The sequence below is a fragment of the Oenanthe melanoleuca genome, chromosome 6 (assembly GCF_029582105.1).
Source record: "Oenanthe melanoleuca isolate GR-GAL-2019-014 chromosome 6, OMel1.0, whole genome shotgun sequence".
NCBI lineage: Eukaryota > Metazoa > Chordata > Aves > Passeriformes > Muscicapidae > Oenanthe > Oenanthe melanoleuca.
In genome coordinates, this window is record NC_079340.1 from 1,491,274 (window position 1) to 1,510,621 (window position 19,348).

The window sequence follows — 19,348 nt, forward strand, 5'->3', positions numbered from 1 at the left end:
AGAGTCCACAGAGGATTATTTTTGCTTCTCAAAAGTGTTTTGTCCCTAAAAATGTTTTGTTTAATGCTGGTATCTGTTTGCATCATCCTTTTCCCAGCATATCCCGGTCCTACCACTGCTTTTCCCAGCTTTCCTAGGATGGAATTTACATTTTATTAAGGGAATACCACAGGTAACCTTCTAGTTGCAGCATTTTTGAGATGGGGGGATAAAAGCAATCGATGCTTTCCTCACACTTAACTGGAGCTTCCAATATAAATTTGGAATTTGCATGTCACATCAGTGGCAGTTTGGATTTGGGAAAATGTGTGGGATTTTCCCTTTGGAATCACTGGTGTAGAGTGTTTTTCTGCTGGTACTTTATTTGGTTTGTAATAAAAAATTAGCAGATGTGATTATAAAGTTAATTTATTTTTATACCAGGCACTGAAAAATTAGGGAGTGAGTTACCAGGTGATGACCAGGTGAAGGATCCTTTTCCCCTAACTTTTCCTTGTGTTAGTAATGCTGATTGCATTTTATTAAAATCCTGTACTTCTTTATACCAAATGAAAAGGAAACTAGAATTTTAGGAAGTATTTTTCAATGAAATGTTCTGGTGAGATGTTTCCAAGGGAAGAGGAAAGCACAGATCCCAGCAGGGAATTTGTTCTTGGAAAGGCTGAGAGTCAGAGCTCCCAACACCATGTTAATGAAATGTGGGAATAAATCACTCTGGGGGTGTGGATATGGAACTGAAATTATCCATAATTTTAGTATTAAGCCCTATTGGCATCCAGCAGTGTGTTATCCTTCCAGCCATGTTATCCTTGGAATTTATCCCATCAGTCTGGCCAATCCAAGTGTGTGACTGTGCCCTACGTTGTGCTTGGTAGGAATTTTTCCCCCTTTTTTGTTTTATTTTTTTTTTTTTTGCTTCTGCAGAATCCTGATTCCTGCCTTTATGGCCTCAGGTTTAATTTGGGAAGATTTTAGGGATAACATGAGCACACAGAGATCAGGAGAGCAAAACCTGACATTTGAGTCAAAATACAATAGGTTAAGACAGGATCACTGGAGCAATGTCCAGAGTCCCTTGTCATTTGTTTTGGAGATAAATACCATGGGAAGGTCAGAGTGCTTCCAACCAATTTGGGAATTGAGAATGAAAGGCAGGATATCAAGTCCAGGAAGGAATATGTGACATTCTGAAGATGAACTGCTCCATAAATACATCTAATTAAGGCAAAAATAATTATTTCCAGAAAAAAAAAAAAAATTATGATTGCCTGGGACAAACTGTTCGGATAGTTACTAGGAAAGCAAAAACTGGATAAATTGATGGATTATTGCTCTAAAGCATGTATGAAACTTGATAAAACCATGATTTATTGCTCTAAAATGTGTCCAGGTCTATCATTTTTAAGCAAGCACAGGAAGCCAAGGTAGTTTTTTATGTGCTGGTGAAAGGATTAAAAGGGCTGCCATGGGAATCATGGAATTCCAGAGTGGTTTGGGTGGGAAGGGACCTCAAAGCCCATCCAGTGCCATGGGCAGGGACACCTTCCACTATCCCAGGCTGCTCCAAGCCCCAAAGTCCAGCCTGGCCTTGGGCACTGCCAGAGATCCAGGGGCAGCCACAGCCTCTCTGGCCCTCTCACCATTCTAAGAATAAAAATACCCTCCATGTTAATCAAGCTGAGGTGAGCCATGTAATTAAACAGCACCAAAACTTAATTTCTGAGGGGTTTTTATGGACCTCCATAAATTTAAATATAAATATATGAAGTATTTTGTATTCAAATATTCTATATAAATAGACACAAAATAAGTCCACAAAGTAGAGGCAACTGCAGTGGCTCATATGGAGTCCATTCACATCCCACTATTAAGCTTCAGCCCTAAACCAATTTTCCAAATTATTATTGGGTTTGCTGGTTTGAAATTTAATTTTTTATTAAATCTCGCGTTCATGCTTTTGCAGATAGACAAGTTTCATGGTGAATTTAAAGCATATTGCCTATCAGGCAAATTGAAGAAGGGCAGGGATTGATGTGCTTAGTGCAGGGAAAAAGAAGAAGCAGAAAAGTTGAGAGGAAAAGTTGAAATTTCACTTGAACACTTCCAGTTGTAGTGCCCTGCAATGTATTTGAGAAGTGCTCAGTCTCCCTTTCCCACTCTGATCAAGACAGACATAACTAGGATATAGCAAATTCAGAGATTTTTTTTTTTTTTAATTTGTATTCATTTTCATAATTATGTCTTTATTTTAATCCTGTTCTTCTTTGTGGTTGCTTTGTTTATTTTCTGAGGAACAAACCCATTTTGTGGTTTCATACTCAAAGAAATCAGTGAAGTCTCTCCTGGTCTCTGTTCCATCCTGGATGCTCCCAGGATACCATTTATTATACCTGTGGAAAAATTAAAGTGAATCAAAGGGCCTAAATGCCACATTGCTGTGATGGCCATGGAAAAAAAAATGCCATGGAAATGGATGAAACAGTGGTCTGGAAATAAAGTTGTCATGGTCAAAGGGTGGTTGTGTAGAGAAGGGAAGATTAAAACTTTGGATGAGGCTGGGGTGGGGATTAAAGTGGGTGTTAATTGTGGTTTATCCCTAAGATTTGTGGGATGCAGGTGGATTATCCTTACATCCAGGACCTCCTCACATCCAGGGATGGGGTAGATGTGGATTCTGGGCATGTGAGTCTCGGAAGGAATCAGAAATCACAGATTTGAGAAGGTGGTGAGGTCAGAAGTTCAGAAAGGAATCATTTCATTGAAAATATTTCAAATATTTCAAAGCAATTCACAGAAATTCCCTTCCACTCCCATGGGGATTTTCTAGTCTTTTTTCTGTGTGGCTTGGGCTGGATTCTCCTGCTTTCCTCTTCCCACAAAAATTCCAGCTTTTATCATCCAGTGATGCAAAATTATGGCAGAGAAACACCTTCAAATAATATGTTGGGGGGAAAAAAGCACCATTTTCTATCTTAACCATTCAAACATTGGAAAATTAAGTAATTTATTCCCTTAGAAAGGTTACTAGAGCTGGAAGCACAGGCTAAAGGGCAGGATATAGGAGGTTGGATGCTCATCTTTTGCTGCTTTGCTTCTCCACAATCCAGAGGAATGCTCTGAGGGATGAGCTGGGTGTTTTACTCCAGCTGATGCATTGCTCCTGTTGTTCCCAATCCCTGGAATTAAAGGAAGAGAACAAAATCAGTTCAATTACATGGGGGGAAAAGTGCTGTTCTGTCCTCTCCCTCCAGAGCAAACACAAAACCTCTCAATAATTATTATTGATTTGTCAATCCATTGGATTCAGCACTGGCAGAGGGAGCTATAAGGTCATTCCCACTGCAGAAATATCCTGGAATTATGCTGGGAATGAAATGTAGGGCTTTTGTTCCACTCCCACTCCTTTAAGAAGGCAAAGAAAACAACATCATCTCTAATGCAGCATAAAAAGGGCATTTTTCTCTCTGACCTCATCAAAAGAACTCCAGCTTTAAATGCTTCCAGCTTTGGCAGCTTTCCCCCTCCCTGTCTTTCCCTGCCTTTTGGCAGCTTTTTAATCCCTAAGATTAGCATTTGATTTGGTAAAATGCACACTAAAAAGCTTTTCACAGCAATGGTTTTAGAGCTTAATAAATTAAGGAGCAGCAAGGAATTTTAGTCCAACCACTGACACAGAACTATGGGAGGGATCTGCTCTGTGCATGTGTGTTTGAGTAAAAGGGGATTTTTCCACCTGTGAAACAAAGAGGAGATCACTGTTACATTGCATGATCCAAAACTTCCATATATTCATTATCTCTAAACTTCTTTCTAGGAGGTTTGCAGCAATATTGATTCCAAAGGAAATGTTTGTAAGGTGGAGCTCAGGGGAAGATTGGCCACTTCTTGATGGGAAAAGTTTGGGCTCAACAGTTGAGATTGTGTCCTGGGGTTCCAACTTTCATATAATCATGGAATATCCTGAGTTGTAAGGGACACACATCCCAGCTCTGGCCCTGCACAGACACTCCAACAATCCCACCCTGTCCCTGAGAGCATTGTCCCAGCACTCCTGGAGCTCTTGGATCCTTGGGGCCCTGCCCATTCCCTTTAGAATGGGAAAATGTGTGGGGTGGAGGATTTGAAAACCACCTGGAAGATGAAAGGGGAAAATGATAGAATATTCATGGAATCACAGAATTATTTAGGCCTGGGTTCATCAAATTGAACTGTTCCCCCAGCACTGCCAGGGCCACCACTACACCATGTCTCCAGGTGGGATTTGGTTTTCCAAATACCTCCATTATACTCCCTAGAAAGAAGCAGATGTAGATTCTCTCTCAGATGTAGATTCAGTGCACAACTGATCTTCAGACTCAGGAATCTCTCTGAGCAGATCCTCATCTGGTGTTTATTTTGTTATCCATAAAACAAGTGTAATTTTTAAAAATTGAAAATATCTGCATAAAACATTAAAAAAAACCCCAAACATCTACATTCATGGATGAGTGTCAAAAATTCCTTTTACATTTATTTTAAAGAGTTTGAAGCATGAATTCAATCATTTCTTGCCATAAGGAAAATCTGAGGAGGAAGATTTGAGATGAGCTCAAACTTCTCACTTCTCCTTGTTGAAATTGTTTGGACTGCTGGTTTTAGGACATCAGCACAGCCATGGAATGGTTTAGGTACAAATGGCCTTAAAGCCCATCCAGTGCCACCCCATCCCATGGGCAGGGACACCTTCCCATGGCTGCTCCAAGCCCCATCCAGCCTGGCCTTGGACACTTCCAGAAATCCAGGGGCAGCCACAGCTGCTCTGGGCACCCTGCCCACCCTCCCAGTGGTTGGGTAGCCTTGGGTTGCAGTTCATTTCCTGAAGAGCATCTTGTGTTTTAGCACCAAAATGTATTGGCAGGAAAATTTTGGATCTTTGTGAAGAGTGGAAATTCCCGTGGATGTAGCCCCAAAGTGATTCCTGTTTAAGACATGGAATTTTACCCAATAAAGTTTCCTGCATGGTTTTCTGACAGATTACTGGGTTTTGTTAGTAGACTTGAATATATTCAGGATCTATTATAAAAGAGATATATTACAGTTCTATATAAAATATATATGGAAAATATATATATTGTCTTTTACTTCCAATTTATCAGGCTGTTGTAGTTCTTGTTTCTCTTCATTATTCCCCACTGCCCCACTTCTCAGATCCAAGAATCATTAGATCTTTATGTTGCCACCACTTGCCTACTGGACTTCTTGGTGGGTTTTGCATTTTCAAAGGTAAAATATTTTCCTTTTCAATATGATTTTCCCTAATAACAGATCCTTTGGCAGCCTAATAGATGGAGGAAATACCAGCTTGAGGAATAAGTGTCAATAATCTGCTGTTCAGGAATGTAACTCAAATCCTTCTGTTCCACTCTGCAGACCCCCCCCAGTGAGTGAAAGTGCCCCGAAGGGAACCGTGGTCACTGTTGTCACTGCAGCAGCCTTGAACCAGACTGTTGTGTACTCCATTGTGTCAGGGAATGAGGAGGGTAAGTGTAATAATAACAATAATAATAATATTTCAGTATTGTGGTCATGGGGAGCCTGCAGGGCACGCCAGAGATCTGCAAGAAAGAGTGGAGAAGTAAAGCTGCTGAGGTGAAACACAGAATCATTAAGGTTGGAAAGAAAGTCTCAGATTGTTGAGGTGAAATCCCACCTCATCTGGACAAGCAGGAGAGAGTTTCAGGGTTGGAAGGGACCTACAAGAAATCTGAAGAGGGACTTTTTATAAAGGACAGGATAAGGGGGAATGGATTCAAGCTGGAGCAGAGAAGTTTAAATGGGGTATTGGGAAGGAATTGTTCCTGGGAGGGTGGGCAGGCCCTGGCACAGGGTGCCCAGAGCAGCTGTGGCTGCCCCTGGATCCCTGGCAGTGTCCAAGGCCAGGCTGGATGGGGCTTGGAGCAGCCTGGGACAGAGGAAGGTGTCCCTGCCCATGGCACTGGGTGGGCTTTAAGGTCCCTTCCCACCCAAACCATTCCATGATTCTGTAACTACCATTATCAAATCTTTGGAGATAAGCTAAAGATCAGATTAATTAGCATGAAAATAATTCTCACTGATGTGAAAATTCCCATGGATGCCACATAGTGTGAGTCCATGGCACATTGAAATAAAAACATAAATAGCTTTGATGGAGTTGTACTTGCTTGAAAATCTGGTTTAAGGGATTATAGACTCAGCCATGCTGTAACAAATATTGGATTAAAGCCTGGTACCTAAACAAAACATCCTGCTGGGATACTCTCTGTGATCTACCTGGACATCTTGGCAAAATAACACAGAATTACTGGGAGGGATGTAAAGAATTCCCTGTCCTCCTTTTTGTGAGAGTGGGTTCTTTGTCTTGTCCCATCTTTCCATTTGTACTTAAGTCCTGTGCAGGAGGCTGCACTTGCTGATCCTTTGGATCCCTTCCAGCTCAGGATATTCCATGATTCTGTGATGCTGGGCTGGTTATCCCAGTAGCAGAGCAGATCCAGCCATTCTACTCCTCAAAAATATCTTCAAAGATGAGCTACATGGGGCTTTACAAGCCTGAGGGAGGGGAGGGAGGGAGGGAAGGAGCCAGGGAGGGAATGACTTGCTTGGCAGTGTCAGAGAATTGTATCATCCCCAAAATACAACCCTTGGGTGTTGAAAATCCCTGTTTATGCATCTCATAAAATTCCTGTGTTTTTGCTGGCTTCCAGATGTGTTTGCCATTAACAACAGAACAGGAGTGATCTCTGTGAAAAAGCCTCTGGACTATGAAAGTGTCCAAAGTTACGAGCTCCGAGTGCAGGCAGACTCCCTGCAGGTGGTGAGATCCAACCTGAGAGTCCCCTCCAAAAGTAAGTGTCAGAAATCCTTCCTTTTCCATCTTTTTAAATGGATATTGCTGGTATTTGCTGAGGAGGCTGAAACTGCTCTCCAGTGACACTGCTGTCTTTTAGGGGGATGATGATGGGATCACAGGGTGCATTTTTGGTTCTCTCAGCCTGACTTGCCCAGAGCAGCTGTGGCTGCCCCTGGATCCCTGGCAGTGTCCAAGGCCAGGCTGGATGGGATTGGAGCAGCCTGGGACAGTGGAAGGTGTCCCTGCCCGTGGCACTGGATGGGCTTTGAGGTCCCTTCCCACCCAAACCACTCTGGGATTCTGGGATTCCATGTTAGTTGAAGGGGCTCAAATATTTGGGAACATGCCATAAATCTGGGAATGACCCAAGGCACTGTACAGGGGTGGCAGTTCCAATACCTTCACCAGGGTATCTTTCCAATGTTACCCACAGAACCAGCAGGACATTCTGGGATTTTGAGCCTGGATTATTGTGGATATTTCTTTTTCCTTGAGTAAGGATGGAATGTGTGGGGTGTGACACATTGGGGTTAATCAGTGGTCAGGAGCTTGGCTTTGTTAAGAGTAGAGTGAGGTCCTGTGCTGGTTTAGCCACCATCGAGGATGTGGCTAAAAAGGCAGAGCTGACTGCTTCTCCCTGTGCCTGGAAGAAATCCAGATGAGGTTATATCCATAAAAATAGCCAAGGAATACCCAGGGAGCAGATCAGGCTTCTCCAAACCTTTCTGACATGGCTGAACTCAAGGCAGTCAGCAGGTCCTTCTTTCATTTCTTCTTCTGACTCACCCTCTGCAATAGAGCAGCTCTCCCAACTGAGCAGCAGTTCCAAAAAAGTGATGGCTGAATTACTTTATTCAGGAATGCTTGATAGTGGCTGGAGTTTGACTTTAGGCCACTTTAAAGGAACACATGCTGGGTGCCTTTGGTTCTCCAGTATTATACAACATAAATATTCCTTAGAATGTGCACTGTGCTGTAGGGATGGCTAAACATTTTGATAAATGTATATGTCTAAAATACTTTAGATGTGTCTGGCCAGCTAGGAAAGGAGCTAGAGCCCCAGGAGCAGCTGTAATGGCACCTGACATGTTTGCAGGAGCTTCACACAGTTTCTTTTTAACAGGGAACATTTTCCACTTAATTTATGCAGGAGGAATTTGTTGGATTCAACTGGTTTTTATGCTCCAATAAATCAAAGCCTCTTCCCTTTAAAAGATAGGAAAGGAGGCTGAACGTTTCAGTCTGGGAAATTATCTGAGTGGCTTCAGAGCCTTTTAGGGGTTAGTGGAAGAGGGAGGACAGAGTGAAGTACAGGTACTATTCAGATCCATTTTTGGGGTGTAATCAAACAGATTTGGAACAAAAATCAAAGGTGGAGTGGCTGAGGGAGCTGGAAAGGGGCTCAGCCTGGAGAAAAGGAGGCTCAGGGGGACCTTGTGGCTCTGCACAACTCCCTGACAGGAGGGGACAGCCAGGGGGGGTCGGGCTGTGCTGCCAGGGAACAGGGACAGGACAAGGGGAAACGGCCTCAAGCTGTGCCAGGGGAGGCTCAGCTTGGACAGCAGGAGGAATTTCTGCATGGAAAGGGTGCTCAGGCCTTGGCAGGGGCTGCCCAGGGAGCTTTGGAGTGCCCATCCCTGGAGGTGTCCAAGGAAGGGCTGGAGGTGGCACTCAGGGCTCTGGGCTGGGGACAAGGTGGGCACTGGGCACAGCTTGGGCTCCATGGGCTGGGAGGGATTTTCCAGCCTCAGGGATCCTGGGATCCTGTAAATGACACAAACTGCTCAGCTACCATACAGGGCTAAGGTCAAAAAGCTCAGAATCTGGGTACCAAATTGTTTTCAGTGATGGTATTATAGGAAATAATTATAGAGAAGTAGGAGCTGGAGTTTTCATCTGTGCAGGGGAAAAGTGAAAGTGCATTAAGTGTAACTGAGCTTGTCATTCAGTGATGGTGCAGGTGATAGCGTGGCAATAATTGAATAAATATATGGGGAGAGAAAGTAAATTGAGATGTCCCTTGGAGTATGAGAACATCAAATTGGTGACTTAAACTGGGGGTTTCACAGATGGTGCTAAATCATGCAAAGTCACATTCTTGCTTTCAAAAGAGTCAAACTCATTAAAGGAGTTACTTTAACTGAAACTTTATGATATGAAATTGCTGTGTGGTTTTACTTCATTTGAATGGATGGTGAACTGTGTTTGGTGATGAGGATGAGTTATCTTTTTGGATTCTGATGATGCTGAGCCCTGAAGGACCTTGAATATTAGTGTAGTTTGGACAATGCTCTCAGGCACAGGGTAGGATTCTTGAGGCTGTCCTGTGCAGGGCCAGGACATGGACTTGATACTCCTTGAGGTAAGAAGGTAAGGGGCAGGAGGAAGCAGAAGGATTTGTGTGGAAGCAGAGGGAGCAGCAAAGAGAAAATGCTGCCTAAACACAGGGACAAAGAGCATTGGAACAGGATGGACAAGGAGGGACAAAGAGAATATTACTGCTTTTACCTCCAAATTCAACCTGGTCCCACCTGTAGAACCAAAGCATTGGTGGGCATGTCCAGAGCAGCTGTGGCTGCCCCTGGATCCCTGGAAGTGTCCAAGACCAGGTTGAACAGGGCTTGGAGCAACCTGGGGTAGTGGAAGGTGTCCCTGCCCATGGGATGGGGTGGCACTGGATGGGCTTTAAGGTTCCTTCAAACCCAAACCATCCTGGGATTCTGTGATTTCACATTCCTGGAGATGTAAAGATAATAACGGCACCCCGTGGTGGCTTTTCCTGTATTTAAAGGGAATTAATTGACTGGGTGACAAGGTGGAGAGTGGTCACAGGTCACACTCCATGTTCTTGGAGGTGTTTTCCAACCTGGATGATTCTGTGACAGGTTGACATGGTTTTTATCTTGCTGTCAGAAGACTTGAAAACAAAGTCACCCTTCCATTGATTATATCCATGTTTTACCCAGTCAGGTAGAACTGTTTGTCACCTTTGGCACCCCCAGGGCTGGTACAAAGGCACTGTCCTGGCTCTGCTGTACTCCCACCTGTGAGCAGGGCTTTGCTCTGGGGGCTGGGGGTAAGGCAACAGTCCTGTCTGCTTCAGTTTGGTTTTTTTTCCTAAACCCAAAAAACCCTTTGGGAATAAAGTGGAAATGGGAGTTTTACAACTAAAATTCTGCAGCTGTTCCATAGCAATTGGGAATGATGATTCCACTACATTAAATATGAGCATGAATTTTGTGTCCCTGTTGTGTTGATGTAACAGTAAAGCAGCCTTATGCTTTTGGTTGCAGAAGCTGGTGCTGGTGGTGCTTTACAAGTTGGCTGCTCTGGCAGCTCCCAAATCCAGGAGTTGTGACAGATGGACTCAAGCAGAGCCTGATCCCTCTGCCTCACAGCTCTGGGAGAGCTTGGGACAAACTTTTGGGCAGCAAGGCAGTGCATTTTAGAGAGGCTGAATAAAACCTGAGCTCCCACTCAGATCACTGTTTGTTAGAAAAAGAGGTTTAATATGGATTTAAATCAGACCTTGGGTTCATGTTGCTCCATACAGATTGCTGTTTGCTTCTTTTTGCACTCTTGAGCAATGACAGCACATGATGATCTTCTTCTGGCTTTGTGGGCTCATTTAGATCTAAATGCCACTGAAAAATATTCAGTGCTGTTTCCTGCTTGGTTCTGCCAAATCAGGAATGTGAGATGGAGCCCAGCTGCTGTTCAGCACAGCTCACCTGCCAAAGCACAAAGCCTGCTCCACGCACTTGTAAGGCAGGAGTAAAGCAAAGTGCTCCTCAACCCTGGCAAATTACAATTCTCCCTCCCAGCCGGATTCAGATGAACTTTGGAAAGGTTCTTTGAAATCTGCTGTTGCCTCCTGCAGAATTGCTTTTGGAGATGCAGGGATTTTATGTTAGAGTTATCCATGCCTGAAGAGCAGCTGTATCCATGTCTGGGTTGGAATGTTGCAGAAGGCAAGTGCAGTGCTGCTGGTGAAAGCACGGAGTAAAACTCACCTAGGAACACTCAGAGCATCGTTGGTGCTGTCCCAGTGTCCAAAAATCATTGCTGTAGTTCAGCTTCATTTCTGCAGCCTGGCCAGGAGCTACAGGCTCACATAGATCTGGCACATTTTTAGGTGGGGAGACTGGAAAGGAGCTTTCAACAAAGATGTTTGGGGAAAACTTCTGGGAGAGACATCTAGTGCACACCAGCGACCCAGGAGTTATTGCTGGGCTTGTTTTCTGTTACTTATTCATGGACTACTCATTTAGGTGTTTCAGAGGTTCCTCAGCTTTGCTTTAGAGCAGCTTTCAGGGTGTTAAGCAAACCACAGAAGCTGAAAGATCCAGAAGTCTTGGCAGTGATTATTTAGCTGGTTCCTATAAGCTGAGGATGACTTAGAAGCAGCTGCAGTTCTGTATTTTTTCTGCACTGCAGCTCATCTCCAGGGTGCTGGAGAAAAGAAGGAAAAGGAACCTTGCAGGAGACTGAGGTACCACTGAAATCAGTTTTCTTGGCTCTTTTTGGCCACCTTGGCAGCCTGTGCTGCTTTCTCCAGGGAAAGATGCTTTTTGTTCTTTCACCTGGACAGCTCTTTAGGCAGGGCAGTCATAAGTAATAAGATTTTATATTTGGATTCTGGGAGGTCTCACAAGAATTACCACCAAGGAGTAAATCCTGCTTTCAACTTCTGGAATCCATGAAGAAAAAATAACTTGAGCTGATTCCAAACTCAGATCACCAAAGATGGGAGGTTTTACATACTTGGGGGTATAAATTTCCCCTCTGGAAGGTAAGTGTGAATACTGACAGCCTGTGATGATCACTGTCCTCACAAAGAGGGTTCCAGCCACACCTGGTGTTTGGAAAAGCACTTAAAAATTTGGGATATGAAGGAAAAAGGAGTCTAATGAGAGTCTAAACCAGACTCTGTGAGAATGCACTTCATTGGTGGCCTTTTTCATCAGACTGGGGAGGCAAGAGTGGTGAATTTGAGACCACCAGAGCCCCTGTGCAGGGAATATTCCTAAATCAGGCAGAGAGAGTGGGAAAAATACCCATGGGAAAGGGTCTGACATGACCTTCCCACGTGACACAGCTGCTACTGAGGGATTTTAGTGAGAATTCCACTGTGAGGGCAACTTCTGTAGCTGGTGGGAGCCCTTGCCTGCAGCCAGCTGTGGAATTGGATCCAAAGGTGGGATAGGGAGGAGCTCACAGGTGCCACATTCCACTCCATCTGCTAGAATGAAGGACTGTGTCCAGAAATCAGGCAGGAAGCTGAAACACAGGTAGATACTAAATGGTGACAGTCCTAATTTTGGCCTGTGGATATGCAAGGTATTTTATTTGTTTTGTGCTTAGTGTAATAACTTCCATTTCTCCATGCTCAAAGCATTCACCCTTTGCTAAACAAATCAGCATTTTGGCAGCTCAGAGAGCTGCCAGCAAATTAAACAAATGGTGAGCTGAGCAAATTACAAGGCAAACTTTGCACAAGGCTCAGCTACCTCACCCAAACTGGCCTGACATGACAAAAGTGAGCTATATGCAAATTATGTTTAATTTGAATTAGAGGAAACCAGTACAAGTGAGCCAACACCTGATCCTACCTGCACAGATAAAATCAGGATTTTCCCTCTAGGACCAAGCTTGTGGCAGCCAGTGATAGGGCTGGTTATAGACTCAGCAGGGCACAGTCACTTCCACAAATAATCCTGCTTTTAGTGCCACCTTCTTCCCTAAAAGGTGGAGCTGCAGTGGGAAAGTCTGCCTGGGAATCTCAGGAACCCCGGGACACTGCTGGCTCAGGGACAGCATTTTAAATATTTGGGGTTTTTTCAGATTTCAGTTCCATTTATGAAGCCAGCACTTTTTTCCCTTCAGCTGGACCATCAGATAGACAGAATATGACTTTGGCCATGTCAGAAATAGTCTGTGGTTTAGTGTTTTCCTCCCCTAAATACACAGCTCCTAAGCATTTTCTAAAGAGCCTGCATTGTATGAGTAACTCAGATCAGTGGCACCTGTGCAACACTGAAATTATCCTGGCACTGAAAGGAGCTGGGAAGACCAGCTCAGAAAGGAGGCGATTTATCACTTGCAAATGTGGTTTTAATGAACTGGAAATCATCATTTCCAGCAATCTTTCTGGATGATACCATTCTGAAAGAGGGAAGCAGATGTTGGTGGGGATTACTGCGCAGTGGAATCTGTTTGGCACCAGGTCCCTGGTTTTTGCTGGATGTTTTTCCATGGAGATGTTTATTACTTAATGGGCTGGAGCAGGAACTCTTTAATAAAACCAAATGAACAGTGGGGTTTTGTGTTGAACCTCTCAGGTGAGACAACACTGGGCCAGGCCAGCCCTGGGAGGAGGACAGGCTTAGGGATGCTTTCAGTTAACACAGGAAATTAATTAAGTGGTGAGGCTGCTGAGCCAGGACTCTGTGTGACCATTCATGAGTTTAGAGACACCAGGACTGGACTGAATCAGCTGTTAAGTATTTGCAGGGCAGTAGGAATAATTAAAATAGATAAAGCAAGGTGCAGAGCTGCTGTTGATGGGCTCTTTGTGACACCTGTGGGTATTTAATGGGACCAAAAGCTGCAGGATTAAAGTGTGATACAGATCCCTATTACTCACCTAGGGAAGGGAACAGAGCTGGAGCCCCAGGAGAGGCTGAGGGAGCTGGAAAGGGGCTCAGCCTGGAGAAAAGGAGGCTCAGGGGGACCTTGTGGCTCTGCACAACTCCCTGACAGGAGGGGACAGCCAGGGGGGGTCGGGCTGTGCTGCCAGGGAACAGGGACAGGACAAGGGGAAACGGCCTCAAGCTGTGCCAGGGGAGGCTCAGCTTGGACAGCAGGAGGAATTTCTGCATGGAAAGGGTGCTCAGGCCTTGGCAGGGGCTGCCCAGGGAGCTTTGGAGTGCCCATCCCTGGAGGTGTCCAAGGAAGGGCTGGAGGTGGCACTCAGGGCTCTGGGCTGGGGACAAGGTGGGCACTGGGCACAGCTTGGGCTCCATGGGCTGGGAGGGATTTTCCAGCCTCAGTGACAATGGGTTTATCCAATTTTAGGATTCTGTGATGTCTAAGGGATTTGTTTTTAGTTTATTATCCATACACTCATTTTACATCATCTCCCTGAACTGTAAATGCATGAATTCCAGGAGATGTTACAAATTATTACAGAATATGATATTTTCTTTTTTTCCTTCCCTCTTTTAGGTAATACAGCCAAGGTCTTTGTTCAGGTGAAGGATGAAAATGACCATGCACCTGTGTTTACCAAAAAAATGTACATTGGAGGGGTGTCTGAAGATGCCAGAATGTTTTCTTCTGTGCTTAAAGTGAAGGTAAGGCTGAAGTTTTTGTCATAACCTGCACTTACTCGGGGAAAATTTGTACTCGCTGGTTTGATTTTTTTACAGGAAAATTTGAAATTTGCATTTTCTAATGCTGCTTGATGGTTAATGTTGACTCAAGGATGACTTTGAGTTAAAACCCAGGTTTTGTTTGTACTCAGTTTTAGATGTTTGTGTCTTATGCCAGTGTGTAGCACTCATTTTAGATCTATTAATATTTAAACATTTGGTTTATGTTCAATGCCAGTTTCATGAGGAGTTTTCTTCTATTTTGGTGGCACCTTGTTTAGATTTTACAGGGGAAATCCAGCAATTTCAGGTCTGCACTGGGAGGAAAGTGAGCATAAAATCCATAGGGTTTTGTTTTTTTAAGAGAGAGAAAATTAATGGAAATATAATATACAGACTACAATTAGCATCAAATATTAATAGCCAAGAATAAAAGCTCTTTGTTTTCAATAAAACAAATACATGATGTGTTTAGAGCACAGGATGATAAAACAGTCAAAGCTCCATAAAGTTGTCCCTAGCTGGGTTTTTTTTTGTTGGTTTCATGAGAGTCCTTCCCAAAATAAGCCCAGAAATGGCAGAGAAGTGGGGAATAGGGAAGTTTCTACTTCATCAAAATTAGGCAAATCCAAGAATCATGCTGTCCTGGTGTGAAGGACAGGTGTCTGCCAATAAAGGCAGAAGTTTCTCTTTGAAATGGAGAATGTAAACCCCCTTCCTACAAATTATTATTATAATTTTGAAATTAAGGGGCTCTCAGGCAAAGATAGGGGAATTAGGAATAACAGTTCTTTACTAGGAAAATTAAAATAGAAATGCAGTATTACACAGAACAATCCCAACCCTGCCAGAGTCAGAATCCAAGCTGACACCCGTCAGTCAGTTAGGGTGTTGGCACAGTCCCATTCAATGGTGGCTGCATCCTCCTGCAGTGGCAGATGTGGTTCAGCTGGAGCAGTGCTCCTGGAGAAGGTGCAGTTTCCTCTGAAGCTCCAGGGATGATGTGGAAAGGTCTGGCTTTCCTCTGGAATCCAGTGGAAAGATGGATAACTTGCTGTCCAAAATCTCAGTTTTTATCTGGGTAGGAAAGGCTTGGCTGCTCCCCTGGCTGGAGCATCTCCCAGTGGGATGATGGAATTTTATCAGTCATGCAGTGGGACTGAATGGGCCAGCAGCAGATGATATCTTCCTGGAGGGAGGATGGGCTGTGGGAAAGATAAAGATGATTGCCCAGCTGGTTTAAAGATGGCCCATTAGCAGATAATATGTGCCAGGAGATCAGGGTCACTGCCCCAGCTGGTTTAACAGATGGGGACAGAATTCACATTTCTGTCACATCAACCCAACACACATGTCAAATCCAATAACTTTAGAACTGCTGAAGAATCACAGAATTGTTAAGATTGAAAAAGACTTTTAAAATCATCAAGTCCAACCATCCAGCAGCACCACCATGGTCACCACCAATAATGTCTCCAAGCATCACTTCCACATATTTTAGGACACTTCCAGGGGTGGTGACTCTACCACTGACCAGGTCAATGCTTAACCACCCTTTCTATGGAGAAATTCTTCCAATTATTCAATCCAAACCTCCTCTGGAATGACTCAAGGCCGTTTCCTCTCCTCCTTGACTGATCCCCACCTGGCTCCATTCTCCTTCCAGGAAATTGTAGAGAGCAGATAACAGGACAAAGGCGCTGGAGTAGATAAAAAATTCTGGAAGGCAAAGTAATTTAGGGAAAGGAACATTCTGTTCCATCTAAAAGTAAATGAAACATGAGGCACAAATGTCAAATCACACTTGGAGTCATCCCATGAAATGTGAACAGGCTGTGAAATCCTTCCTGGTTTTCCAAGAGGATTTCTCAGGCACAGGTATTTGTGTGTCAGCCAGGGGCTAAGAAATGGGTGAAGAAAAACTAAGGGAAACTTGGGAGTAAATGAGGGGAATCTGCTTTTGCCCTTTAGAGTCATTTAACTCAAAACATGTCATCAGTCCCAAAGGAGGACCAAAAGAAATGTCAGTTTTGTGTCTTCAAGCTTTTTCTGTTTCAGTCCTCCCAGTTTTTGCTGGCACAAAATGGAACAAGGTCTAAGCCAGGAGTTGGTATTAGTGGATGGCATTAAACATAATTGTGTGTTTAGTGAAAGTAAAATTAGAAATAATTAAGAAGTGTTCTTGTTGCAGAGGATCAGGCTGGAATTTATTGTTGTAGCACCAAGCATTTGCAGCAGTCAGTGCTCGTTACCTTTTTTCTTGGCCTTTAGAAAGCAAAAGTAATTGCTCTGTTAGTTAAACACTATCCACATTCCAGCCTGGTTTAAGAATAATTAATCAAATGAATGCCTTTCTTGAGGTGTAGAATGAAATGAGCAGCTTTCCAAGTTGCAATTTAGGAGAACATTAATAAAGTACACGCAGAGCTTGCACTGTAGAAATTATTCAGGTTTGGATTCCAGGGGGAAATTCAGGTTCTTAGGAGGAGTTTTTAATGCATTTGCTTTCATCTTCTGCATTCATTAACAGTTGCTCACTTTCTTTCACATCATCTGAGTGATTTTGAGAAGAAAGTAATTTTCTCAGTATCTTCTCATTATTGCTGGCACTAACAACAGCCTTGGTGAGCCTCAAATGTGGGATATTGGAATCAGTGAATCCCAGGATGGTTTGGGTGAGAGGGGACATTAAAACTCACCCAGTGCCACCCCTTGAACAAAATTTCACAAATAATAAAAATAATCAAACACCAAAAATGAATTTATTTTTTTTTAAATAGGGAGAGAAGAAAATTAATCCTGATTCCATAATCTTCCACGCACATTGAATTTAGAAACAAATAGACCAATAAAATGTTGGATAAAAATTTCTCTCATCATCCAGAGAGTTGATATGTACCAAGGCCAATCCTATGGAGTTTCTCCCAACTTTTTAAGGTCATTGGGTTTGCTGCCAGCAGCATCCTCTTAAATACATTAATTTGAGTATAAAAGCCTTTTAGAGGAGGATAATGAGCTGCCCTGCTCTAGATTCATAGTAAGATTCCTCTAAGTAGATAAAAAAGAAGCTTAAGCTCAGCATAATGCCACAAATCATTCTACAAAAGTATTTAAAAAAAAAAAATTAATCAGAATTAATTTGGGGAGTGATAACCCACATGAATTATTCTCTGTAGATCTGATTATATTTAGAGCAGTGGCCTCTGAAAGCTGGGTGCTACTGATGCTCCAAGAAAATAACAAAAGGGATATATTTGAATAAAATGGCAATTTTTAGCCAAGGATTTGCTCCTTGCTGCTTGAAGTCCCCTTCTCTGCAATTCCCTTTTATTCCCCCAGAATTTCCCATGTACTTGAGAGCCCATTTCCTTATTTAAAGACATTTTTGTGCTTTTCATTAGCAAGGTGTTAATTAAAACCAGATGTAACATGCATAGCCTCTAATTCATAAATTCTGTGCATTGAGCTTTGCTCTGTGCTTCCTTTTGTTAGAATTATTTTGCTTTTTACTGGTGTTTTCATGGAAGTCCTGTTGTTCCCCCTCAGAATTCCAACCAGGCTTCCTTGAGCCCCAAATTCAATCTTTTCAATCTGCTCCAGGAAACAAACCCACAAACAAAAGAATCTTTAGGGAAATTACCACCAGGAATTGGCTTTTCCCTGTAATGGGATGTTATTAGCTCTTGCTTTTAAAATATTAACAGTATTAAGCTCTGCTTTTCTTCCTTTATGTATTAAATTATTGAATTATTACAGATTTAAATTAGGAAATATCAGAGGAAATTAGGAAATATAGCAAAGCAAGAGAATTGCCTGAATTCCTGCTCAGTTTATAAAGGTGTTTTTGTCCTGCAAATGTTTGCAGGGAAGGAATCTTGCCTAAATAATGCCAGTTGGAAATGCTTTGATTCCTACAATATTTTCATTCCAGCCCTTTCTTGTGCTCTTTGCCCCTTTCTGTTCAGATTTTTAATGGAAATTTATCCTTTATTCCCTTTGAATATCCTTTATTGAATATCCTTGGAGTGTCTCGACAGAAGGGAGCAAAATAAACCCAAGCCATTTTAGGCTGCAGGTTGTGATGCTGAGGACACACTGGGGAGCAGGAATTCCTCTTTTCTTCACCTCAACAGCATCTTAGAGATCCCATAATGAGCTAAAACAATGGATAAAAGAAACAGTTAAAATTCCTGGCTATGGATAGGGAGAGAATACCAAATTTCTTTTTTTCTCCAGTCTGTTATCCATGTTAAATCTCAATATTTTTTTCTATCCCTATAACCTGTAGATTTCTTTTGTTATTTCCTTTTCCTTGGGTTGGCAAGGGTATCTTCTCCTTTGGCTGTTACTTGACTCATGCACAAAACTGAACTGCTTTGCCAGTCACAACCTTTTCTTCCTCAAAATGTGATTTATGGATCCCAGCATAGGGAGAAAAGATGCTTGGTAGGAGTAAAAATCTCTGGAAGCTCATTGCAGTGACAACAGTGCAGCCTCCAGCTGCTGGAACATCTGGCCCTAAAAAAAGCTGTGTGTCCTGCCAGCACAAATATCACAGCAATGCCAAGAATTTTTCCTTCAAAAATCATATTTGTGGTTTTTTTTATGTTGGCTTCCTGAACTTTTTACTCTAAAATCTCTTACTTTCCTATTATTTTCCTCTGGCAGCAATCAGAGAATTCCCTACCCTTTGGGATTTTTTCTGATTTGATTGAAGATTATTTCAATTACTTTGTTGTTTAGGGGTATTTTGAAGACTGTTGATCTTGCATGTGCCTTCCTGGAAAAAGGCTCCTGCAGGGGCTGGGAGTGGGGAATGTGCCTGGATCATTCCCATCCCATGGAGGAAATCCATGTGTGTGGCCTTTACTTCCTCTCTCACACACACAAAGTTACTCTATCAAGCACTAACTGCTCTCAGCTGTAGAAAAATGAAAGTAAAATCCATTTTTCCAATTATTTCTCTCAAAACCTGACTTTGGGAACCCCTCTTATTCAACCCCTTTTCCCATGAGACAGCCTGTCCAAGGGAATCCTGGTTTTCTTTGTCACCTGGGAGGTTTTGCCCACCATGGGAGGGCAAAGTGAGCAGTTCCCATTCACC

At 43.0% G+C, this 19,348-nt stretch overlaps 1 protein-coding gene across 2 annotated transcripts in view; it reads left to right on the forward strand.

The window, feature by feature from the left end:
* Positions 1–19,348, forward strand: part of PCDH15 (protocadherin related 15) — a 643,053-nt gene that overhangs the window by 578,464 nt on the left and 45,241 nt on the right. For both annotated transcript variants that reach the window (XM_056495514.1, XM_056495516.1), the window contains 3 exons: positions 5,410–5,519; positions 6,726–6,866; positions 14,099–14,226. In XM_056495514.1, coding sequence (XP_056351489.1) covers positions 5,410–5,519; positions 6,726–6,866; positions 14,099–14,226 — 379 coding nt within the window. The remainder of the gene's footprint in view (positions 1–5,409; positions 5,520–6,725; positions 6,867–14,098; positions 14,227–19,348) is intronic.